Source organism: Syzygium oleosum, unplaced genomic scaffold (genome assembly GCF_021117445.2).
Source record: "Syzygium oleosum isolate NSW1041296 unplaced genomic scaffold, Sole_v2.1 Sole_v2.20, whole genome shotgun sequence".
Classification (NCBI taxonomy): domain Eukaryota; kingdom Viridiplantae; phylum Streptophyta; class Magnoliopsida; order Myrtales; family Myrtaceae; genus Syzygium; species Syzygium oleosum.
The window spans coordinates 1,951,088-1,976,705 of NW_026607504.1; the positions used below are offsets into that span (position 1 = coordinate 1,951,088).

At 41.9% G+C, this 25,618-nt stretch overlaps 1 protein-coding gene across 2 annotated transcripts in view; it reads left to right on the forward strand.

Moving 5' to 3' along the window:
- The first annotated feature begins 6,307 nt into the window (after nucleotides 1–6,307).
- LOC115684052 (ABC transporter G family member 35-like) overlaps nucleotides 6,308–25,618 on the forward strand; it is a 48,170-nt gene continuing 28,859 nt past the window's right edge. The window contains exons 1-23 of one of the 2 annotated variants that reach the window (XM_030608746.2): nucleotides 6,308–6,428; nucleotides 6,635–7,075; nucleotides 8,052–8,261; nucleotides 8,396–8,480; nucleotides 8,594–8,753; nucleotides 8,890–8,966; nucleotides 9,085–9,138; nucleotides 9,833–9,923; nucleotides 10,137–10,438; nucleotides 10,751–11,349; nucleotides 11,926–12,086; nucleotides 12,210–12,319; nucleotides 12,573–12,723; nucleotides 12,837–12,995; nucleotides 13,082–13,257; nucleotides 13,372–13,704; nucleotides 13,804–14,094; nucleotides 14,187–14,270; nucleotides 14,377–14,510; nucleotides 14,610–14,837; nucleotides 14,932–15,103; nucleotides 15,191–15,445; nucleotides 15,545–16,175. In XM_030608746.2, the coding sequence (XP_030464606.2) occupies nucleotides 6,678–7,075; nucleotides 8,052–8,261; nucleotides 8,396–8,480; nucleotides 8,594–8,753; nucleotides 8,890–8,966; nucleotides 9,085–9,138; nucleotides 9,833–9,923; nucleotides 10,137–10,438; nucleotides 10,751–11,349; nucleotides 11,926–12,086; nucleotides 12,210–12,319; nucleotides 12,573–12,723; nucleotides 12,837–12,995; nucleotides 13,082–13,257; nucleotides 13,372–13,704; nucleotides 13,804–14,094; nucleotides 14,187–14,270; nucleotides 14,377–14,510; nucleotides 14,610–14,837; nucleotides 14,932–15,103; nucleotides 15,191–15,445; nucleotides 15,545–15,814 (4,500 nt within the window). In that variant the 5' untranslated portion in view covers nucleotides 6,308–6,428; nucleotides 6,635–6,677 and the 3' untranslated portion in view covers nucleotides 15,815–16,175. Of the gene's footprint in view, nucleotides 6,429–6,634; nucleotides 7,076–8,051; nucleotides 8,262–8,395; nucleotides 8,481–8,593; nucleotides 8,754–8,889; nucleotides 8,967–9,084; nucleotides 9,139–9,832; nucleotides 9,924–10,136; nucleotides 10,439–10,750; nucleotides 11,350–11,925; nucleotides 12,087–12,209; nucleotides 12,320–12,572; nucleotides 12,724–12,836; nucleotides 12,996–13,081; nucleotides 13,258–13,371; nucleotides 13,705–13,803; nucleotides 14,095–14,186; nucleotides 14,271–14,376; nucleotides 14,511–14,609; nucleotides 14,838–14,931; nucleotides 15,104–15,190; nucleotides 15,446–15,544; nucleotides 16,176–25,618 lie in introns of those variants that run through there. The other variant, XM_030608747.2, reaches the window with a different exon arrangement.

A 25,618-nucleotide genomic window follows, 5' to 3' on the forward strand; every position in this document is an offset into this window, starting at 1 on the left:
AGCATTTTCTTTTGCATTTGCACGATAATAATGGATCTTTAGAATTTTTTATGCACTTAACTTTGTCATATTTTTACTTATTTTTAAAAGTATCTTTTAAAACATCATGCTATGATTACATAAAAATAATTAAACATTGGACTATTAGATTCACTTCATAAAATGTAAGTAGAGCAGTTAAAATACACAAACTACATCCTAATGACGCATATTAAAGTTAAAATTAACGAAATGCGTACTCAAAATTGGTAGATGATTCTTTTTATTTGTGCTTAGGTTATTATTTTAATAATAGTTTCCTAGTACAAAAAAAGAGAATGTACAACTCGTTAACATAATAATTACTTTTTTTGTCGAAAACATAATAATTAGTTAGCTATCTACTAAATAATTTTTTTTTTGGAAAAGAGTGACGCCAATTTGTTCCAAATGGAGAAAGAAAAGGAAGAAACCAAAAAAGAAGAAAAGAAGGCAAGAAATAATATTAAATCCAGAATGGACCAGCATTTAATCTTAATAAATGTTATTTGAGAGGAACATGGGTACTTCCGTCTCTAGAAAAATTGAAACAAAAGGAAAAAGAAGAAAAAAGGTAAAAAAATCATTGTAATTCAAGTGTAGGACCCCCAAGGGATAACATAATCAATTAAATATGTAGGGAGGGTGTCGGGAGCCAATAAGGGAGTAGAAAGAACGTGGGCCTGGTAAAGCCTATACGGCTCATGTATAATTCATTAATATACATGGATTACAATTTGGATTCTGTGTATCTCTCAAATGGTAATCTAGTTATCCGGATTCATTATAATTCCTATTGTAATATTATGTTATCATAGATAACCATCCTGAAAAGCTTATAAATTGGCTCACGTATAATTCATCAATACACATAGATTACGATCTGATTCCATGTGTCTCTCAAATGGTAATCTCGTTATCATGATTAATTAGAATTTCTAGTTATAATATTATGTTATTATAGATAGACATCTTGAAAAGCCTAGAGAAATTTCACAGTTTTATTTTCTGCTTTATCACGATTGGACAGAATCTAAGATGCATACATAAAGAAACATGAATATTTGACTGATTGAGAAGTCTATGTCAATTTTCAAATTTATATTTCAAAAATTGTCTGGCGATGATCACGGTCCTACAAGCCCCTGCAAGGAATCGAAATAGCCCAGCAGCCATTTGTTGGATCAAGAATATCAACAGAAGTTGCTTGAAGAACCTGCAAGTAGTAAAACCACAGGATGGTCATTCAGTACATTACTTTGAGGCGCCATTCCTTGTAGTCTACCGTGATTAACGAAGTTCATCATTGTGCAGTAAGATTCAGGGTCAATTGCAATTTTGGCTTAGGTAAGGAAAGAATTGCAGCTATCTCCAATGAAGATTCAACTTTTGCAATATATGGCCGTGACGTTCCCAAGTAACTGCAAACCAATACAAAGTCTGCCTGTTCTATTAACTAACAGTGATGAATTCCAGGTAAAGCGATACCTTCTAGCAGGAAAAACGACAGTAAGCGATTCTTCCGAACCAAGTGACCTAAGCTATTTTCCTTTATCAGGAAGAAGCTCTTGAGAAATGTCATTTCTTTGATGGCTAAAACTGAGTGAGAAACTAGCTTATTAGATTGAATGATCTGTAGACTTCTTTTGGATAGACTGTGAAGAGCCAAAGTCAGGAAGGACATTGCAAACTCCCCCAAAACTTTAGGGCAGGCAACAAGCAATTGACCCTTGCAACTTATGGTGATATTGCTAAGGCTCTGTGATGCTTCTGCAACTTTAACTTTGAGTGCAAATCCCATGGAATAGCACATGATGACCATCAGCAAGAAATTAGGTAATGTGAAGGTCCAAGGAGGTTGTCTATCTGCTCGTACAAAACTTAAATCTCGTAATAGCCATGCTCAGCTCAGGAAAACCATTGAACTCGTTGATGATCATCAAGAACAGAAGAGCGCCAATATACTGTTGCCCATCCATTTCGTTCTGAGAGCGCATCCTGCTCCTGATGAACACCATGGAAACAATGACTGCCACGATAATGATCTGGACGGTCGTCAAAATGCACAGGGACGCATTTTTCTTTATGAGCTGCGGTTCCTTGTCGAAACAAGCCTTAACTAGCTCCATCATAGGGACCGAGTATTTCGTGAAGACTAGATAGGTGATTCCTGCTCCTATCGAACGGGATGGAGAGCTTGTTGTCGAATTTCATGCCGAAATGAAATTGCTTAAATCTGTTCACGAACTCGCTGACTGATATGTACCTCTACGGTTTGGTTTTGTCTGCCTAGTACTGCTCTTGGTCCTTTCTCGAGGTAACCTGTTGTAGTAGCACAAATCAAGCCAGACCGTCAGATTCATAGGGGTGACGATACCACACATGACGTGATAACATCACTTGTACCTAATATACAGATTTTAAAAGCAGCCTAAGTCTAGCACAGTTTGAACAGATTTACCAGTAATTCACGTGAAATTTCTTAACACCGACCTGACCTGACCAACGATCATTCCACCATATAATGAAACTCAAAGTTGGAGCACACAATGCGGCAAAAGCTATTAAACTAAGCATCCCATCATTGCTCATTTCCCTTTTTCCCTCTTGCAAGAAATCAGCGGCACCCTTTGTCTCAGGACACCTGATCCCGCATCGCTCGAAGAACTAGAGGCATGTTCTCGTGGTCCCTGGCACACAATCTGGCCTTCTGATAAGAGAATGATATCGTCAAACAAATCGAATAGCTCCGGCACAGATTGCAGCAATGACATCAAGATTGTGGCATTAGTGAGATGTGCCACTTGTTGCGGGCATTTCACAATTTGGTATGTTGTCGAACTGTCAAGGCCGGTTGATATCCCATCCATGAACAATGTTTTTGTAGGCCTAACAATCATCTCTCCTGTATTTACATGAATTTGAGCATATTTGTTACTTCTTCCATAATGATCTTAAAAGTCTTGTTGTTTAAGTTTAACATTGCCTCATGGAAATTTATCTTTTTGCACGGCAGGCTCGCAATAAAAGTGTCACGACTTCTTATTGAAGCTCTATAAAAATGGACATGAGTTGATATTTACAAGGATTTTTACTAAGAGATGCCAAACGTAAAATCTGTTATTACTTTTCTTCTGTCCACCAGATATCCCACACTGCATTTCGACTCCGACAATCGTATCTCGACATATATTGAGCCCTAAGATCTGTTTCATATATTAACGGAAAAAAGAAACCAAAAAGAAAGAAAAGTTAGATAGACATAGTGAGATTGGAAGAGGCCACTTATAAAGAGAAACTGATCAGTACTATTGACGGTTCATCAATTTTGAACAATTCCTGCGGATAAAGGCTGATTCAGTTTCTGATTGCACATACTATTTTAAAAAAGGTCCAGTGTCTCCTAAGGTATATCATGATGAACATGTTCTCGACTACCAATATGCTGGGAATCTTTACAAAAAGGAAAAAGAATCTTCCAAGAGGAAGGTGAGAAAGAGAAAAGGACCTGATTGAATTCTCATTTTAAGTCGTGGCCGAGATCGGGAAACCGTTGCCTTCTCCGGATCCACAATACTAACATAGCATGCATCCCCTTTTCCTAGTGCTAAGCTTGGAAGAAGAAAAAAACATCCTACTGAAATTGACCGACTCCAAGCACTCCTCAGTTCAAAAAAGATGGAAGAGACATGTAGATTTATTTACGAATAAGTGCATCTAAAGAGTATTAAAACTTATTGCAAAAGTTACAATTGAGTCCAAAAACTTGTCAAGTTGATGCTATCAAGGCACTCCATCAACTCCGTCTAAGTTGGCTAGCGGATCACATTTTTTCCTGTTAAAAGCATACTCTTATTAGAGCTTTATAAATATCCTGAATCCGTGGCGATTCGCATACCCCATTCACCAGAGGAAATCCGATAGCAGATAATTGCATAGTGAGATCATAAGCCGCTACTCTTTAGGTAAGAGGAGCCATTAGACTTGTCGTTGATGTTACTTTTGACACTGGAAATTGCAAATTCAGCAAGAGAACCCCTTAGACAGAAGAAGATGGGTTATGTTTGGTCAGTCTCTCACTTAAAAAACACAGAAAGTGGAGGTGTTAATGTCAAATATACATCAGCATGGATTTACTTAGTCATGATCTTCGAGAAGAGCCTGCAAAGATTGTTAATACCGTTTAGGAGAGTAGGGAATCAATCAATTCAGAAACAACCAATGGGTGCCAACATTTGCCATGGTCATGTTAACTTAGTGCTAGCTTTGATCTCACGTAAGAAATGGAAAATAGATAAAGGATGTTTAAACCTCGGAAGTTAGAATTGCATTCGTGTAAGTCTCTTTCTCAACTTCATGTATTCTATAACTAACTTTTATCGTCAATGAAGTTAGACACCATTAGCTTAAGATGATTATTCATGTATAGTATATGCACTCTATAAATGATAGGGCTAATTAAAGTTAGGGAAAAGTGCCAAAAAAGTCCTAAACCTTTTGCATTGGTGTCAATTTAGTCCTAAAGCTTTTTTTGGTGCCAATTCAGTCCTTCCGGCCAATTTTGGCCAGATTTTGCTGATGTGGACGTTGGCCGGCCGGTCAATGGCGCTGACGTGGATAACTTTAATAATATTTTAATATTTTTTTGAATTTTTATTTCTTTATTTCTTTTCTTTTTTTTTTTTGCTCCCCTCCCTCCTTCCTCTAGCCGGTCACTGGACCGGCGACCGGCTAGAGGCCAGAGGCCGGCGCCATGGCGAGGCTTGCCCTTGCCAGCGACGGCGAAAGCCAGCCTCGCCATGGCTGGGCGAGGCCCGACCTCACCGGAGCTGGCGAGGTTGTGCCTCGCCCAGCCGCCGGTGAGGCTCGACCTCGCTGGCTTCTGGCCTTTGGCCGGTCGCCGGTCCGGGGACCGGCTGGAGGAAGGAGGGAGGGGAGGGGGAGGAAAAAGAAAAGAAAAGAAAAAAATAAATATTCAAAAAAATATTAAAATATTATTAAAGTTGTCCACGTCAGCGCCAGTGATCGGCCGCCGGCCGGTCAGCATCCACGTCAGCAAAATCCTGCCAAAATTGACCAGAATGACTGAATTGGCACAAAAATAAAAGGTTTAGGACTGAATTGGCACCAATACAAAAAGTTTAGGACTAAATTGGCACCATAAAAAGGTTTAGGACTGAATTGGCATAAAAAAAGGTTTAGGACTTTTTTGGCACTTTTCCCATTAAAGTTATGATGTGTTCCAAAACCTATTCATTTGTTGAGGACAAACAACAGCGATCACTTGACGTGTTAGATGAACTCTACCGATCAAATGAGTGTACGAATACACGAATGTTTGCTTTATTCTAGCAACGAATATACGACAATGTGCATGGCACGGGTTTTACTTATTATTAATCCCGCTTATCTTGTTTATTAACACCCCCCGACACACACACCCCCCCCCCCCTAATTTGGATGATTTAGAGGATTCTTTAGCTGGGTTCTCTTGTCATTAAGTTGGCCATCTTCGTCCCCGTGATCGTTCGGTCATGGGTCGGCCATGATAAGCCAGGTCGTCCCGGCTTACACGATGACCTAATTACAGGAATAACTCACTTTTTGCTGGATAATTCATCAGACGGATTTGGAGCATAGCATATTGAATTCACAATCCATCACCCGGCTCTTCATTTTTGTTTTGCGGATTGAACAAATTGGGAAGCAAAACTATATCGATTAGGAACAAAATTCCAACATAAATGTAGGTTTTTACGTAATCATGGAAACATGTTTGACCAAGTAATGTCGTCTCTTATCATGCCACCATATCACCGTCCTCATTCATGAATGATGGCCTACTGAAGTTGGTAAAGATGGAGGCACTTTCTTTATACAGTCTTCTGAATGCAACATTTGACCTTGTCAAGGTTATAATATTGTTTTACCTCTGGCTCACCAAACATCTCCTAGACAAATCACGCTTGGACCAAATCAAGTGACATCACATGGTTGCTTTGGCCCAGTAAGAATATCATTTGAGGACTACTCTACCACCACACCACCCAAACCACCCCCCCCCACCTAACTACATTTGGGTCAAAGGATGAAAACATTGCTTGCTAATGCAAGGAATGGACATGGTCTCTCTAACGGAAATCGTTGATCAAGCCAAGGCGTGAAGTACTGAGTATCACATACTTTCATTGGTCATTTATACATGTGAATGCATATAGGGCGCCTCTTGCATAATATATAGTCGCGTTAGTTTATAGACCTCCGTCATCTCCATCTCTCTCTCTCTCTCTCTCTCTCTCTCTCTCTCTCTCTCTCTCTCTCTCTCTCTCTCTCTCTAAAGAAGAAGAAATAGCTTCGTTTTGATCTTTGAGCAGCGCCTTGGCCTCATAAGCTCTTCTCAAGAATTTGAGGTGAACGTTTCTGTTATTTTATTTACAATGGTTTTGCTGATATGCACGCTTGCTTTCTTTCATGAGCTTCAACTTTGCACTAGCAGCACTAAGCATGACTCATTTTGCCATATGTGTGTTCATTCAAAATTTAAAGTTAACATACCAGCTTGGTCTATTAATTAGAATTTGTCCATGAAGATTTTGCAACCATTGACTTGATACAGAACAAGAATAAGAATATAAGAAGAAGAGGAACAGTGCTAGGAAATGGAGGGATATGAACGGGCGCGGTCGTGGAAGCAAAGGAGCCAAAACATGAGCCGGAGCATAAGCAGGAGCATGAGCAGGAGCATGAGCAGGACTAACTGGGGCATGGAAGACGTGTTCGCGGGCTCTAGGCAATCGAGACGGACGAGCCGCATCGACGAAGACGAAGAGGCTCTCAAATGGGCTGCAATTGAGAGATTGCCGACGTACGACCGGCTACGGACGAGCATCTTCCAAACTTTCGTCGAGAATGACGAGCAGAACCGTGAACAGAAGATGGTGGTGGATGTGAGGAAGATGGACCTGAATGATAGGCAGCAGTTCATTGATAGGATCTTCCAAGTGGCTGAAGAAGATAATGAGAGGTTCTTGAGGAAGTTCAGAAACAGGATTAATAAGTAAGTTCACTTTCAATTTTAATTGGATGCAAATAAAATGCTTCAAATACTTGCCATTTTACTCTAATTTAAACTTTGCCCTAGTTTTCTCAGCCATTTTTACTAATGATAAATAACAATGTCTGGAAACAATGCCATGCAATTACATGGGTTCTTTCTCATTTTCGTTTTCTTCATTTTTGCCATGAAGATACGTAACCATAGTAGACATTGCATAAAAATTTATCATGATGAATTATAACAATATTTTATTATTATTTAGTGATATCTTCGAGCAATGTAGATGAACATGAGCAAAGAAAATGGCCAGCCTCGTGAGCACCACCAACCCTCTGATTCGACAACTCATATCGTTGCTTTGACCAAAGAAAAAATAACTCATATCGTTGACTCAATTTTAGGTTTTTTATTGCCATGTTGTTTGCTTCCATTGTGAATGTATATAGCTCATATGCGTTTGAGGATTGATGGATCCGGGTAGGAGAGAAAAACGAAGGAGAAAGTGGCGTGCATAAAAGTGTCCTACATCGTTTATTTGTAGGCTTTATATACTTTTTATATACATGTGATTTACCTCAATCTATTATTATTAGCTTAAACTTTTAGATTAAAAATTCTAACAAGGCATCAGAATCCTACTCCGTATCCGACATGGCTTGTCTATGACATTTAGATGAGTTAGATAGCCTAACAACATGCATTACATTCTTTATTAATTTCATGTGAATATTTTAAATATTTGTACACTGTCATTTAGGTAAGGCTGAGTCACGCTTCTCCATATCTAACTTGTTGATATATGTGCCGCCGATTAATTTTGTTTATAATTCAATGGTTGACATGCCGCCTTGTTGACAAGGTCAGTTAATAAGGAGGGAGGCTCATGAGGACAACAACTAGTCAACTCAACCAATTAATTAATCATGAATTAATGTGAATTATAGTTGAATGTTCCGGTTTGGATGATTATTTGCAGGGTAGGTATCCAACTTCCGAAGGTGGAGGTGAGATTTGAACATCTGTATGTGGAAGCAGATTGTCACATAGGAAGCAGAGCTCTTCCAACACTCACCAATGTTGCCCTAAACGTTGCTGATTCAGTTCTTGGTTTGGTTGGGATTAGCCGGGCCAAAAGGACAAGACTCACCATTCTTAAAGATGTCTCTGGCATTGTCAAGCCATCAAGGTGAACCAAAGACACCCCCCAAAAAAATTTCTTCTTAAGTAGGGAGATTATTGTTAGGATTTAATTAATCAGTTCGGATTGTGTTTTTAAAACAATAATGTCTTGGTTGGACATTTGTTATGACTTAATTACAGGATGACCCTTCTATTAGGCCCGCCATCCTCAGGGAAGACTACCCTTTTGCTGGCTCTGGCAGGAAGATTGGACCCAACCTTGAAGGTCTAGGACTGAACTCGGATAAAATTTCTTGACCCTATTAAGGATTTACTAATTAATTAGTATAATAAAGGTGAGGATGAAACGTAATTTGTGAAATTGTCATGATTGAGCAGGTTGCAGGGGAACTATCATACAATGGGTACAAGCTCAATGAATTTGTGCCACAAAAGACATCTGCATATATCAGCCAAAATGATGTGCATTTGGGTGTGTTGACCGTGAAAGAAACCCTAGATTTCTCTGCAAGGTGCCAAGGAGTTGGAACTAGATATGGTAATTTTGATTTTATCAAATAATTGTTCAATTATTGATTTATTCTTTTTACTTTAAAAATTATGTTTAAATGCATATGACGCGTTATTATATTTTAGTAATCAAACACAAGTATAATTGGTCTTTACTGTCACAGATCTCCTCTCTGAGCTTGCCAACAGGGAAAAGGATGCTGGGATTTTTCCAGAGCCGGAGGTTGATCTTTTCATGAAGGTAATGAAGTTCAATATCTCCTTAGTTTTTGAACTAATCTTGATTTCCTGGTCATTGCATTTTAGTATAAAAAAAATTTCTTGATCCTTGATGATTGAATTATTAATTTCACTCACAGGCCACGGCCATGAAAGGTGTTGAGAGCAGTTTAATTACAGATTACACCTTGAAGGTAAGTGAAACGTTTAGTATGCACGTCACTTTCTGGCAAATTTTGAATTTTAATGCTAGTTGGAAGCAGAGTCTTCTTTTTTTCCTGAATTTCTTCACTTGGTCGAGTGTTTATTTGCAAGTAGGCTTGTAAATATTCTAGGATTCTCAAAAGAGAGGGAGAGAATGGATAAAGATTACATCTTTACTCAATTAACTTAATAAAAGAGTATTCTATTTATAGAGCATGAAAGATATCTAAAGACCCTAATCACCCTATTTATGACCACCTACTAACTACTTGCTGATTTTTATAACCATCCTTCAACGTGGCCCAGATTGTTTATTTGATTCTAGACCTTTTTGTTGGTTTATACAGACATTTGAACCAACTAGATTATCAATCTGTCCACCAACATGAAAATAAGTGAATTTATGTCCTTTTCACTTTCTCACCGTGGTTTTGGAAGATTCATTTTCCTGTTAAAATTCCCAGCAAATTGGTAATCATAAACATGTTCAACATGAAATACCTTTGGAGACATTTGACTTAGCGTACGTGCAATCAGAAACCGAATCTGCCTCAATCCACAGGAATTGTTAAAGTTGATGAACCCTCAATAGTACTCATCAGTTTCTCTACATAAAGTGGCCTCTTCCGATCTCACTATGTCTATCCCTTTTTTTTTTCTTCTTTCCATTAATATATGAAACAGATCTTAGGGCTTGACATATGTCGAGATACGATTGTCGGAGACGAAATGCAGCGTGGGATATCTGGTGGACAGAAGAAAAGAGTAACAACAGGTTTTACTTTTAACATCTCTTACTAAAAATCCTTCTAATTATCAACTCCATGTCCATATTTATAGAGCTCGAATAAGAAGTCATCAAAGTTTTACAGTGAGCATGTTGGGTGAAAAGATAGACTTTAATGAGGCAATTTTACAGTTAAACGACTAGCCTTGTAAGATCATTATGGAAGAAGTAACAAATATGCTTAAATTCATGTAAATACAGGAGAGATGATTGTTGGGCCTACAAAAACATTGTTCATGGATGAGATATCAACTGGCCTTGATAGTTCAACGACATTCCAAATTGTGAAATGCCTACAACAAGTGGCACATCTCACTGATGCCACAATCTTAATGTCGTTGCTGCAACCTGCACCGGAGACGTTTGATTTGTTTGACGATATCATTCTCTTATCAGAAGGCCATATTGTGTACCAGGGACCACGAGAACATGTTCTCGAGTTCTTCGAGCGATGCGGTTTCAGGTGCCCTGAGAGAAAGGGTACTGCTGATTTCTTGCAAGAGGTAAAAAAAAAGCAATAATGGGGTGCTTAATTTGATAGTTTTGCTGCATTTTGTTCCAACTTTGAGTGTCATTATTTGGTAGAATTATCATTGGGCAGGTCAGGTCGGATTCTAGGAATTTCATTTAAATTAGAGTTAAACACATTCAAACTGTGACCTTACCAAAAAAAAAAAAAAAACACATTCAAACTGTGCTAGACTTTAGGCTGCTTTTAAATCTGTATATTATGTAAACCAATGTTATCACGTCGTGTCTGATATCGTCACCCCTATGAATCTGATGGTCTAGCTTGATGTGTGCTACTACAACAGGTTACCTCGAGAAAGGACCAAGAGCAATACTGGGCGGACAAAACCAAACCGTACAGGTACATATCAGTCAGGGAGTTCGCCAACAGATTCAAGCAATTTCATGTCGGCATGAGGCTCGACAACGAGCTCTCCATCCCATTTGATAGGAGCAGGAATCACCAAGCGGCTCTAGCCTTCACGAAATACTCTGTCCCTATGATGGAGCTAGTTAAAACCTGTTTTGACAAGGAATGGCTGCTGATAAAGAAAAACGCATTTGTGTACGTTTTCAAGACCATCCAGATCATTATCATGGCGGTCATTGGGTCGACAGTGTTCATCAGGAGCAGGATGCACACTAAGACCGAAATGGATGGGCAACTGTATATCGGCGCTCTCCTGTTCTCGATGATCATCAACATGTTCAATGGTTTTGCTGAGCTGAGCATGGCTATTCAGAGGCTTCCGGTTTTCTACAAGCAGAGAGACCTTCTGTTTCACCCTCCTTGGACCTTCACGTTGCCTAATTTCTTGCTTGCGATTCCCATGTCCGTGATGGAGTCTGCGGTTTGGCTGGTCATTACGTACTATTCCATGGGATTTGCACCTGAAGCTAGCAGGTATGTGAACTGAAGTTGCTGAAGCATCCCAAGGATCCTTCAACGATATCACCATAAGTTGCAAGGGTCAATTGCTTCTTGCCCACCCTAAAGTTTTGGTGGAGTTCAATGTCTTTCCTGACTTTGGCTCTTCACAATCTACCCCCAAAAAGTCTACAAATCATTCAATCTAATAAGCAAGTTTCTCTCTATGTTTTAGCCCTCCAAGTAATGATATTTCTCAAGAGCTTCTTCTTGATTGACCAAAATAGCTTCGGTAACTTAGTTTGGAAGAATTGCTTAGTGTCGCTTTTCCTGCAAGAATGTATTGTTTTAACTGAAATTCCTCACTGTTAATCGATAAAGCAGACAGACTTTGTATTGGTTTGCAGTTACTCTGGGACGTCACGGCCATATATTGCACAAGTTGAATCATTATTGTAGATAGCTGCAATTCTTTCCTTACTTAAGGCAAAATTACAATTGACCCTAAATGTTACTGCACAATGATGAACTTCGTTAATCATGGTAGACTCTAAGGAATGACGCTTCAAAGTAATGGACCGAATGATCATTCTGTGGTTTTACTACTTGCAGGTTCTTCAAGCAACTTCTATTGATATTCTTGATCCAACAAATGGCTGCTGGGCTATTTCGATTCATTGCAGGCACTTGTAGGACTGTGATCATTGCTAGTACGGGCGGTGCTTTAATGCTTCTCCTCGTGTTTTTGCTTGGAGGTTTCATTATTCCTCTAAGTAAGTGTTCCATAAAAGGAAAAGGACGCATAGACTACTTGTTAAAAGAATAGGTGCTCACTTGTACTTAGCAAGCAAGGTGGAGTAATAGCAGAGAGCTAAAAGCTAGTTTGGATGTGGCAGGTAATATACCTCGTTGGTGGAAGTGGGGTCACTGGGCATCGCCTTTAACTTATGCTTTCAATGCCATAGCTGTGAATGAGATGTTTGCTCCTCGTTGGACGAATGAACCGGTAAATCTCCTATTGTCCCCCCATGTTCTCTTGAATTAGGCCTGCTATGTGTCATTACAGCAATTTGACTGAGACATTTTGTTCTACAGATATTTCATTGTTTTAAGCTTTTTGCCTACTTAATTGACTTGTGTTAGAATGAACACAACTAAAGTATAGCATTTCTAACTGTCAAACGTGTACTATGTATTAGGGGACAATACATCTTTTGTTCCTTTTTAATCTTTACAAGAAATAATCGGTTGTCTTACAGGCTACCAGCAGTAATACAACTACGGGTTTGGCAGTGCTCAAGAACTATGGTCTCTCCAATGAGAATTGGTATTGGATTGGTGCATCAGCACTTATTGGATTCATAATTCTCTTGAATGTTCTCTATACCCTTGCACTCACGTACCTAAATCGTAAGCTCTAGCTCAATGCATTAAAAATTCCAAGTTTTGGTTCCCCGGACATACTTCCTCCGAGGGTGTCGATTTTGTTAGTCTCTTGTTTAATAAGATGCATGAAACTGCAGCACTTGGAAAACCTCAAGCTACAATATCTGAAGAAGCAGACAAAGATGAGGAGGACGAACAATCAGAATTGAAGGACAAATCTAGAATGAGGAGACTTTCTTCAATTATGAGAGAGTCTTTTAGTGGGCCCTTATCTACATTCGATGGGAACAACACAAGTAAATAAAACTACATAGGACAAATTACTCCTTACAGTGAAAATGTTACCGGTTTTGATATGAGCATTTGCTTCCGAATCTTTCAGGAGGCATGGAGCTCCGAAGGATGAGTAGCCGAACAAATGCCAATGGCCTGAGCAGAAATGCCGATTCCATTCTTGAATCAGCAAGAGGCGTTGCTGTGAAAAGAGGAATGGTTCTGCCTTTCACTCCTCTAGCAATGTCTTTTGATAGCGTAAATTATTATGTAGACATGCCTCCGGTATGTAATCTTTACCTTTTAGTGCTCGTCTTAAGTCAACATCACATAATCTATTGTGATTTGAGATGGTGAGAGCTAGTCAAGAACTCAAATGTTCTGAGCTTTATTCAACAGGAAATGAAGGAACAAGGGGTCACGGATGACAAGCTTCAGTTACTCAGGGAAGTAACGGGTGCATTTAGACCTGGAGTGTTGACTGCACTAATGGGAGTAAGCGGAGCTGGAAAGACTACCTTAATGGATGTTTTAGCGGGGCGGAAGACGGGTGGCTATGTGGAAGGCGACATCAGGATTTCGGGATTTCCCAAGAAACAAGAAACCTTCGCCAGAATTTCTGGATACTGTGAGCAAAACGATATTCACTCGCCACAAGTCACTGTGAGGGAATCTTTAATCTACTCAGCTTTCCTACGTCTACCAAAAGAAGTTGGGAAAGAAGAAAAAATGGTATGAGTACATTCTATTTCGGCCATTCACCTATTTATTCAAGTTGTGACAGAAAGACTGACATTTAGTAATTCTATCTTGCAATTGTTGTGCTGGCAGATTTTTGTCGATGAAGTGATGGAATTGGTAGAATTAGATAATCTCAAGGATGCACTAGTTGGTCTTCCAGGAATTACGGGTTTATCGACAGAACAAAGGAAAAGATTGACTATAGCTGTAGAGCTTGTCGCTAATCCATCCATTATATTCATGGATGAGCCAACATCAGGTCTTGATGCACGAGCTGCCGCTATTGTTATGAGGGCAGTGAGAAACACAGTGGATACTGGTCGGACTGTGGTCTGCACGATTCACCAGCCTAGCATCGACATCTTCGAAGCCTTTGATGAGGTAACTAATTTGAAACTTCTGTTCCTTTCATCCTACAAGCAAGCAATGACTAATAAAAGTTCACATATTTAACTGGATTACCTTTGCTTCAGCTGCTGCTAATGAAGAGAGGAGGGCAAGTGATATATTACGGACCACTGGGTCGGAATTCCCACAAGGTCGTCGAATACTTTGAGGTACTAATCTTGTATACTTGCACAAATTTCTTTTTACACATCTGGACTGGTACATATTGACAAGGCAGAAACCTCTGGTCTCATGCTCCTTTTTACTAAATTTCAGTCTATTCCTGGAGTCCCGAAAATCAAGGAGAAGTACAATCCCGCAACGTGGATGCTTGAGGTGAGTTCGATAGCAGCTGAAATACGGCTGAAGATGGACTTTGCTGTGCATTACAAATCATCATCCTTGTCCAAGTAAGTGAAGTGCCGAGACTTGAGATCAAACTAAATCCTTTTCATGTTGTTCATTCAAAACTTTGTTGCTGACTGCTAACCTTACATGCGTTTGTGCAGGAGGAACAAGGAACTGGTGAGGGAGCTGAGTACGCCACCTCCAGGAGCGAAGGATCTGTATTTCCCAACGCAATACTCGCAGTCCTCATGGGGACAGTTCAAATCTTGTCTATGGAAACAATGGTGGACTTATTGGAGAAGTCCCGACTATAACCTTGTGAGATACTTCTTCACATTAGCATGTGCCCTAATGGTAGGGACAATTTTCTGGAGGGTCGGCACCAGAAGGTACGTGCCTCCATGTCCTATATGGAGCTGATTTCTGCATTGTGGTTTTTCATAGAACATCGAGGCTAAACTTCAATCTTTCATCCAATTCCAGGGATAATCAGAATGATCTGACCATGATCATTGGAGCTATGTACGCTGCCGTCTTATTTGTCGGCATTAATAATTGTTCGACTGTACAACCCGTGATAGCTGTCGAGAGAACCGTGTTTTATCGAGAAAGAGCTGCTGGAATGTATTCTGCTCTGCCTTACGCACTTGCACAGGTGAGAATAAATTACTTAGTTATACCTCAGTTCTTTGTCGTGATACGTCTTCCAATTCACTAAACTTTAGCGATTCGCTATGTGCAGGTGATATGCGAAGTGCCATATGTGCTCTTTCAGACCACATATTACACGGTGATAGTGTATGCAATGGTCTGCTTCGAGTGGACAGTGGCAAAATTCTTCTGGTTCTTCTTCATCTGCTTCTTCTCCTTTCTCTACTTCACATACTATGGCATGATGACAGTCTCCCTCACGCCCAACCAGCAAGTAGCCGCCATCTTCGCCGCCGCTTTCTATGGTCTTTTCAATCTTTTCTCCGGATTCTTCATCCCAAGACCAGTGGGTTCCTTTCAGTCCTCAAAGTTTCTAACTCTTTTACGACCATCTGGTCATACTTATCGCACAGGACATAACAATTTGTTCTCAATTCTTTTTCAGAGGATACCGAAATGGTGGGTGTGGTACTACTGGATCTGTCCCGTGGCGTGGACCGTGTATGGATGCATAGTATCACAGTATGGTGACATCGAGCACAAGATCCAAGTCCCTGGCCAAGGTGAAGTACCCATCAAGCAATACATTCAAGAAACCTTTGGGTATGACCCAAACTTCATGGGACCTGTTGCTGGAGTCCTGGTTGCTTTCACTTTCTTCTTTGCCTTCATGTTTGCTTATTGCATCAAAGCACTCAACTTCCAAATGAGATGAGGCTATGATGATGCACTTGAAGATGAAGGCAAGCACTTGCTCTGATCATCGTGTACATGTAAAAGAATCAGCGCGAAATGCAGCCCGGTGAGGTTCTGTAGTGCATTGATTGATTTTGAGAGAGATTAGACAAACGGTATACGGTACAGGCTTCGGATACATAGAAAAACGTAGAAGTTAGCAAGGCTAGAGGATACTGCGCAAATGTAGAGCGACGTGTATTTGGACAAACTTGCATAATTGGTCTAATTTGAAGAGATGATAGTTGCTTTCTAAGCGAACTTTATAGATGTAGTAGCTACATCTTCTTACTATCATGTTAATGGATTCCCCCACTCTTTTTCCTTTTTGGAAAGGTCAATATTCATGTTCCACGACAGTTCTGGCATGTAAGAATCAGAAAAATTCAGAGAAACATTTTGATAATTGCAACAAACTTGTGGAAAATTGCATGGTACCCGAATAAAAAAATTGCTTGCCCCTCTCACTTTTTCTTTTCATTTTTTGCCATAGAAATCGATCGCAATTCAAAGTAGACTTGAGCAAGATCTATCGAATTGAATAACACAAGGATCATGTTAACCCAATACTAGCTTTAATCTCATACATCTAATTTAAGGGAAATAATTAAAAAAAATTTGAACCTATTCACTTATGCTAATTTAGTCATATACCTTTCAATTTGGCCAATTTAGTTCTAAACATGTTGACGATTTGCCAATTTTGACAGGAAATTGCTGATGTGGACATTGGCCATCTTTCATGACATAGGCGTTGATGTGGACAATTTTTATAATTTGTACAAAAATTTTACAAATCTTTTATAATTTTTTCTTCTCTAGTTTTATTTCTTTTCCTTTTTTTTTCTTTTAGTCCTAGCAAGGTTCTCTGGCCAATCCTTGTCGACCACAGGCGAGGGCCGAACTCTCGCTAGATTTGGATGAGGGCGGAGAACCTCGCCCCCAACCAACGAGGGCCAGCTAATGACCCTCGCCAGCCCTCGTAGAAAAAAAAGAAAAGAAAGAACGAAAAATAAAAATAAAAAATTAATTAAAAAATTATAAAAAATTGTTTATGTCAACACCGGCTATCCTACATGGCATTGCTAGCGTCCACATTGGTGATTTCCAACCAAAATTGGCCGGAATGAAAAAATTGGCAAATCGTCAAAAAATGAAGGATTAAATTGGCTAAATTGAAAGGCTTGCAATTAAATTGACACAAATACAATAAGTTCAGATTTTTTTGGTAATTTTCCCTCTCTTTAGTTCGTATTGCATGCATTGCGTGGGTAACTACACAAGAAATGAAAAATGGATAACGATTTTCAAACCTCGGAAGTTAGAATTGCTTTTGTGTGAGTATCTTTCTCTACTTTAATGATTAATGACACAAATAGTCCTTGAACTTTGACTCAATGTACAATTTGGTCCTTGGACTTTTAATTTATTTAATATAATCCTTGAACATTAGCCTAATGTTCAATTTGGTCTCCGAACTTTTAATTTGTTCAATATGGTTCATGGACTTTTAGTACATATTCAATTTAGTCCCTGAATTATATGAAAATGTTCAATGTAGTCCCTGAACTTGAATTAATGGAAGGACTATATTGAAAATTTTCATATTGTTCAGAGACTAAATTGAATATGTACTAAAAGTTTAGAAATCACAGTAAAAAAATTAAAAATTCATGGACCACATTGCATATTAAACCAAAGTTCGGGAACTGTTTGTATCATTTTTCCTTAATGATTTACACAATTAAGTAACATCGTCAATGAAGTTAGACACCACTAATTTAAGATAATAATTCATTGAATGACATATACACTTCACAAATCTACAGGGCTAACTGGAGTTACTATATGTTCCAAAACCTATTCATCTGTCAAAGACAAACAAGAGAGATATATCGAAAGGCGATGATATACGTATATTTCTTTGTAATGCTTCAGATACACTCTACCGATCAAATTAGTGTACGAAATACGCGGATATTTGCTTTACTCTACCGACGATTATTTGACTATGCGCAACACATAATTCTAATTAATAAAGATCAAGATGAAATGGGATCCCCTGCCCATACATTGCACGGTTTTTAGGAGAGCATGCTCTCTCTCTTTCTCTGTATATTCCATCTACTTAGCATTAGTCTTTGCGTCATCTTCAATGAACCAAAAGGTGCATATGATTACCCGAGTACGGCATGATGTGTCCTCAGCCGTTTTTGCTTTACTTATGATTGACCTTCCTAATTTTGTTTTACAAGAGAGGTTGGATTATCTAGAGGACTCTTTTGCCGGCTTCACTTGTAACAGCCCAAATTTCGATGTAATTCCGGGATCAATAAAATTGACAATATTTCGCATTTCATTTTAGTAAGTCTTGCCCAGAGCTGATCACTCTCGGGATACTAACCAATAGGGTAAGGCTAATTAGAAAGCGGTACGTGGACCAAGGATCTGATCGCGAAGCGGACACCGATCACGAGAAATGATGAGAGAATATTATGAACCAATGTGGATCGATCTTAGGAAAAGTAACGGATTTGGTTCGGCAAAGGCCAACGATGTACAATCTGATCGCAGGTGATTCTGCATGACCGAGAGTGCACGTGGCCAACCAGTCCTAAACTTAAACCGGACGATCGTGACCTCTAGGATTGGTGATAATTTCTCATTCTCTCAATGATCAGGACCGTCATGACTCGGATAACCCTAAGTCGATACGCGTAACCTCTAGACAGCCGCCCGTTAGTGAGAGATCCTGAAATTGGAAATCGAGCGAGTTTTGGTCACGAAATTGGACCCGGACTTTGATACCGATTTTCGAAGGCTTGCATGACTATTTTCACGATTCTGACGTCATATTATACTGGCCACATACGTTTGGAGTTAGTCCGGTCAAAAAATGGAATTTCGACCCGGAAGTCAAAAATTACGATTTTGCCCCTCTGGGTGCCGATGTTGATTTTTGTGCCCGTATGAGGTCATTTTTCGCGGCCAAGGTCATTTTGGGGTGGCCATGCACATTTAGAGTGGTTTCGGTCAAAAATTGGAATTTTGGCTCGAAAGTGAAAAATAATATTATTTTATTCCCAGAACTTGGCAGTCGATTTTCAAGGGCTTAAGAAGCTATTTTCGCGATTCCGACGCCATATTATGTTGGCCACATTCATTTGGGGTTGATATAGCCAAAAATTGGAATTTCGCCCCGGGGCCGGAAAAATGACCATTTTGCCCCTAGGCCAAAAATTAATTCCGAAAATTTTGGTAATCAAGGGAATTAAATAAATTTGGAATTATCTCAATTATTAGGGGCCAAAGACTATATTGCCCCTCAATTATTTGATCCTATCTCTTTAGAACCGTTGGATCAAGGGCATTTTGGTCAAATCGTCTAGGATTGCGACACGTGGCGCAATTTGGTTGATCTTTTTGACCATCTTGGACCAGACCTCTCTCTCTCTCTCTTCCTCATTCTGGCTGGTTTTCCCTCTCTCTCCTCTCCCGAACTCTCTCTCTCTCTCTCTCTCTCTCTCTCTCTCTCTCTCTCTCTCTCTCTCTCTCTCTCTCGGTTCATCCTCCCGGCTGGAGCTCGCCGGACCGTCGCCGTGCCGCCGCCGTCCGCCGGAGCTGCTGCCTCGCCTAACCTCACCTCATCAACATCACCCTCATCCCGACCCCTACTTCTCTCTCTTTTTCTCTCCCTCTCCGGCCGCCCGTACGCCGTCCCCGTACGGCCGTCCGTATGGCGTCCGTACAGCCGCCACGCCAGCCATCGCCACCTCATCGGCCACTGTCCGTACAAGTCCGTACGGCGTTCGTACAGAACCGTACGATGTTTCGTACAGTCCGTACCGCCGTCCGTACGCCCGTCCGTACGCCGCCGGCCGCCGTCACCGCCTCTGAAACGCCGCCGCTGATTTCGCTGTTCACCGGCAATCGGCCGCTCGTTTCGCGTCGTCGTGGTCTAGAATTAAGTGAGTGTATTTCCTAAATCCAAATTAGGACTGATAGTGCATTTTCTGGACTGGGTTGAGTATTGTCGGTATATATTGGGACAAAAATTAGAGCACCATTTGATGAGGTATATTACTAGAATAATATTGGTGATTTATTGGGTGAGCATGGTTTAGTTGAGGATTAAGTGACTGGACTGCCGGGTATGCCCGGGCTGAACGACTTGTTGATTGCTGTGCCCAATTGTGGGAATTGACTAATGCCATGTCGTGTGACTGAGTGGCCGACCATTGCGGAGTGTGATTGGCCAATTGATGGCATGAATTTGACCGGATGCCTGAAATTGTTGTTGCTCATGGTGTATTGTACTGCATTGCATGGTCACGCATTTCGAATGTCGAGAATGAGGCGTGTAATGTAATTGTGTGAGAATGCGTGCCTGCCATGAGCATGTGATCACTAATTATGCCCTGATGCGTTTTACGCGGGGTTCAGATAATAATTGGCAGTGTATGTATGTGTGATCACAATTCGCCCTGATGCGTGTTACGCGGGGTATGCCGTCCTCATGCACTTTGCAGCAGGACGATGCCCGGTTCGTCCGGAAGACGACCATCCTGATGCGTTTTACGCGGGCTCTGGTTCGTAAGGAGATCAGTGTTGCGCCTCATGCACTTTGAAGCAAGCTAGAGACACTGGGCCAGATCGGTGTTGCGCCTCATGCACTTTGAAGCAGGCTAGACGCACCGGGCCGGAAGTGGCGTTGACTCGAGTCGTAATAAATAATTGAGACAGTATGCTAGGTGAATCGAAATGAGAGCATAGCATGACATTGACATTGTATGCATAGAATGCATGACCCGGCATGCGAGATGAATACTGTGGGTATATGTGTGGCGCATGTGTGATCATTGTATTCGCGCACGTATCTTGAGGACATTTAATAAACTGCCTAACCTGCAGGGAAATTCCTATGTTCTATCTGGGCCCGAGGGCCCAGGTTATTATTTGCGTATTATGTTGTTTTGCCTGTCAGGAGATTGCATGTTAGCTTAATCTAGGTTTAAGGGTTATACTCATTGAAATTCGTCTCACGGTTGTAATAACCCACATTTTTAGACCCCCAGCCATAAGAATGCCGAATCCGCCGCTTTTTGGAATACCTGTATATATACATCAGTATACAAGTACATACCCCGCAGGAAATGGGGAATCTTATGTAAGATACCGATCTATGGTGTTTGTAAACGTGGGAGAGTATTTTCATCAGACTCAGGAGTATGTGGCTTGGTGCCTAAGAGATGCCGACGGAAACCTAGGGCAATCCCTTAGGACTTTTGATGCGCCAATCGGTCAAAATGGATTGATGGAACCCATATATGCGGATGGCGAGGTGATCAATCCTCAGGATGTTTACGATGTAGATGGCGTTGATGAGCCTATGGATGGGGAGCCACAGGAGCCACAGGTGATAGCTGAAGACCAAGACCAAGTTGCCGAGGAAGAAGACGAGCTGGAGGACATGGATCTGGATTCTGATGAAGACCATGGAGAGGTAGCTGAGGTAGGGTCAGACGTGGAGATAGGATTTGACGAAGGCTGGGAGTGGACAACGATCTCTACCTAGTTCCAGAGTTAGAGCAGGACTCTGAAGACGAGCGAGCCCAAGCCGAAGATATGGATTCTGAACCGTCCGAGTCTTCAGAGAATCCTTTCGAGGAGCCATCGGATGACACTACTGGATCTTCCGACCCTGAGTGGGAACCCTAGGTTTATCTTGAGCCGTAGCTAGTAGTGAGGGCTGGTAACTTTTTTACTGTAGCCCTCTCTTTGAGTCAGTCTAACCTCCCTAGCCACTTCCCTTTTTGACCCCGTGGCATGCTGATCGTATAGGTGTGGACTTGTATCTTTTCATGATTGTGTATGGATGTTTGTAAAGAAGTTTTCAATAGCAATGTAAAGTGCAAGTATGTTTTCATCTATGTTGGTTACTTATTTGGTTATCCTTGGCTCATGTATATTCGGTCAGGGTTTATTATTTATTGGCAAAAGTACACCACAAGTGTCATAACTTGTGTACGGCGATCACTTTGGTGCCATAACTTTTTTTCGGATCACTTTGGTGCCAAGTCGGAGGAAAATCGATCATTTTAGTGACTCCGGCCAAAAAGCTGACATGGCATTTATATTAAAAAAAATGGTCTGACTTGTACACGATGAAAATTACGTGGCTTTTTTTCGAATTTTTTAATTTTTAGAAAAATAATAATAATTAAAATAATTAAAAAAAAACAAAAACAAAAAAAAAACAAAAACAAAAAAGGTGTTGCAGCAGCGGCGAGGGAGCCCTCGCCGCTGCAGTCGCCAGGCCACCACCGCCGGGAAGGGCCAGCGGTGGTGGGCACAGTGGTCGGCGAGGGTCGCCGGCCCTTGGCCGGGCCCGGCGACCCTTGCCTCGCCGGCGGGCGGATCCGGCGAGGCGAGACCTCGCCGTCGCCGGGTCGCGACGGCAAGGTCTCGCCTCGCCCAGCGAGCGAGCCGCACCTCGCCGTCTCGACCCGAGCGACGGCGAGGTCGGCCTCGCCTCGGCCGGGCGAGGCGAGATCTCGCCGTCGCCCGGGTCGCGACGGCGAGGTCTCGCCTCGCCCGGCGAGGCGAGGCCGACCTCGCCGTCGCCCGGGTCGAGACGGCGAGGCGCGGCCTCGCCTCGCCGGATCCGGCCCTCACCGGGCGAGGCGAGGGTCGGCGAGGGTTGTCAGGCCCCGGCCAGGGACCGGCGACCCTCGCCGACCACTGTGCCCACCACCGCCGGCCCTTCCCGGCGGTGGTGGCTTGGCGGCAGCATCGGCAAGGGCTCCCTCGCCGCTGCTGCAGGGCTTTTTTTTTAAAAATTAATTAATTAATTAATTAAATATAATATTTTAAAAAAATACACGTCAGGGGCTAAACGGCGTCGTTTTTTGTTTTTAATGCTGACTGGACCTCTCCGACAAGCCGTGTCAGCGCCACATCGGATTTCTGGCGAGCCACGTCAGCATTGGCACTAAAGTGATCGATTTTCAAAAAAGTTGGCACCAAAGTGATTCGAAAAAAAGTTATGGCACCAAAGTGATCGCCGTACACAAGTTATGGCACTTGTGGTGTACTTTTGCCATTATTTATTACTTCCGCTTGTGCTTTACTCTCTATTTGGGCGTTGGGTCGGCGACGCTTCCTGGGACGTCGCACACAAACAAATCGACCTTTGAGTGGGATGTTACCGCTTCGTGGGGTACGGGGCGTGACATCACTCGTCACTAAGGGCGCGTTTGGCAACCGGTCAAACGATAACTATTTCTATTCTTTTGTTCCCAAAATCAGTTTTGGAACATAAATCCGTTCAAAAAAAAATTTTTCCTAGGCACAAATTTACAAAAATTTGTTCCTAGAATCAGTTTTGGAATAGAATCAAGAAGCAAAAAAAATTGCTTCTTGATTATGGGAACAAGAATCAGAAATGGAAAAGAAATTTCTTCTTCTTCTTCTTGGTTTTCTTCATCTTCTTCTTCCTGGCCTGTGGCTAGTCGTCGGCCACCGGCGATCGGCCACAAGCCAGGGCTGGCGAGGGCGAAGGTTGGACCCTTGTCGGAGCCAGCGAGGGCCGCGACGCCCTCGCCAGCCTTGGCCTATGACCGGTTGCCGGCACCGGCGACCTGGCCATGGCCAAGGAAAGGGAAGAAGAAGAAAAAAAAGAAAGAAATGTTAAAAAATTCAAAATATTATTAATAAAAGGAAATTTTGTGCAGTTACCAAATGTTTTTCTGTTTTTTTTCTATTCGAATAATAGAAATTTTGGGCGGTTATCAAACACCTTCAAATACTTAGAAATTATTTGTCACGCCCCGTACCCCACGAAGCGCAACATCCCGTCACGGTCGATTAAGGTGCAACGCTCCCAGGAAGCGTCGCCGACCCAAACCCCAAACAGAGATCATGCACAAGCGGAAGCACGTATATAAATATATATATATACACCCTGACAATAAAACACATGAGACCAAGGTAGTACAACCAGCAAACAGCACCTCTGAAAATATGTATACTAGTATTACCATAGGAAACTTTTTACAAAATTCATTTAGACAACGGACGAGAAAACACACAGTCAGCAGCCACTCAGTAAAAAGGGGTCAGCGTATATCACTTCGGGCTCCTCAGCTTCCTCGACCATGGCTGCAGGTCCATCCCCACAAAGGTGCACACTAGATGACCGCTGGATGAATTGCGGTATACCAAAAAGAGGCGCTCTCCTCGGCATCCTACGGCTGGGGGTCTGAAATGTTTCGGTTTACACAACCGTGAGACGAATCTCAGTGAGTTCAACCCCTAAACCTAGACTAGGCTAGCATGCAATCTCCTGACCGGAAAATAAATAAGTGAAACCATAGTGCAATAATAATCAATTAATCCTCCGACCCTGCAAGTTAGGCAGTTCAATATATAATAATCATGGCACGTACGTGGCACACATTATCACATGTACGCCAATCATATACTCGTGTACCGAGGCTCACACACTCGCATGCCAGTCCATGCATGTTCATGCATGCAAATGTCGTCGACATGTCACGTGTATTTCCCGGCCCACTGGCCCACACTGGCACACTGGCAATCGCCCAATTTATTATTTATTACGACTCGAGTCATCAATTTTTCACGGCCCGGTGCGTCTAGCCTGCTTCAAAGTGCATGAGGCGCAGCAACCGATCTGGCCCAGTGTCTCTAGCCTGCTTCAAAGTGCATGAGGCGCAACACTGATCTCCTTACGAACCAGAGCCTACTTCAAAGTGCATGAGGATGGTCGTCTTCCGGACGTACCGGGCATCGTCCTGCTTCAAAGTGCATGAGGACGGTATCGACCCGAAGGTCATGACCCAAAGGTCCTTAGGTGATCACACAACTCATTATTATCTGAACCCAGTGTATAACGCTTCAGGGTATTTTAGGTGATCACATGCTCGTGACAGACACGCATTCTCGCACAATTTCATCACATGCCTCACTCTTGGCATACGCAATGCGTGTCCATGTTATGCAATGCAATGCACCACGAGCACCAACATAATTCAGACACCCAATGTCACAACACGTGCTTAATTGGCCCAATTAATACCGTGTGGCCTAACGTGCGATTCACAAATCAGCAATTCATTGTAAACCAAACAATGGCCAATCACACTCCACAAAATCAGCCACACAACATACGACATAGCAGTACGAAATCAACCACAATTAAGCACAATTGACGTACAATCAGTCTACCCGGACATACCCGGTAATTTTCCAACGGGCTCCTAAATTGGTCATTTAATCCAATTAATCTCCCCAAATAATTCTCTTTAATCCACTAAATTTCCCAATGATAATTTCTACCAATCCGTCCTCAACCCAGTCTGAAATACACACTGATACTATCTAAGCCAGTCCAAATTGTACCGATAATACCTAAACCAGTCCAGAAAAATGCACTAACAGTCCTAATCCGGGTTTAGGAATTTTACTCACTTAATCCAAGATCACGACGACGAGGAACGGCGGCCGATCACTGATGAACAGTGAAACCGGCGGCGGAATTCCCGGGGCATACTGTTCACGCGCACTGTTCACGGTACTGTTCACGGGCGGTACGGACTTGTACGGACGGGCGGAAAACGGTGGCCAGTGACGGCCGCGACGGTCGTACGGTCGAGATGAACAGTGATCCGTACGGGACGCGATGAACAGTGCACGTACGGACACCGCATGCATGTGGCCGGGATGGCGACGCACGGCGAGGCCGGGACGGGCCGGGTGGTGA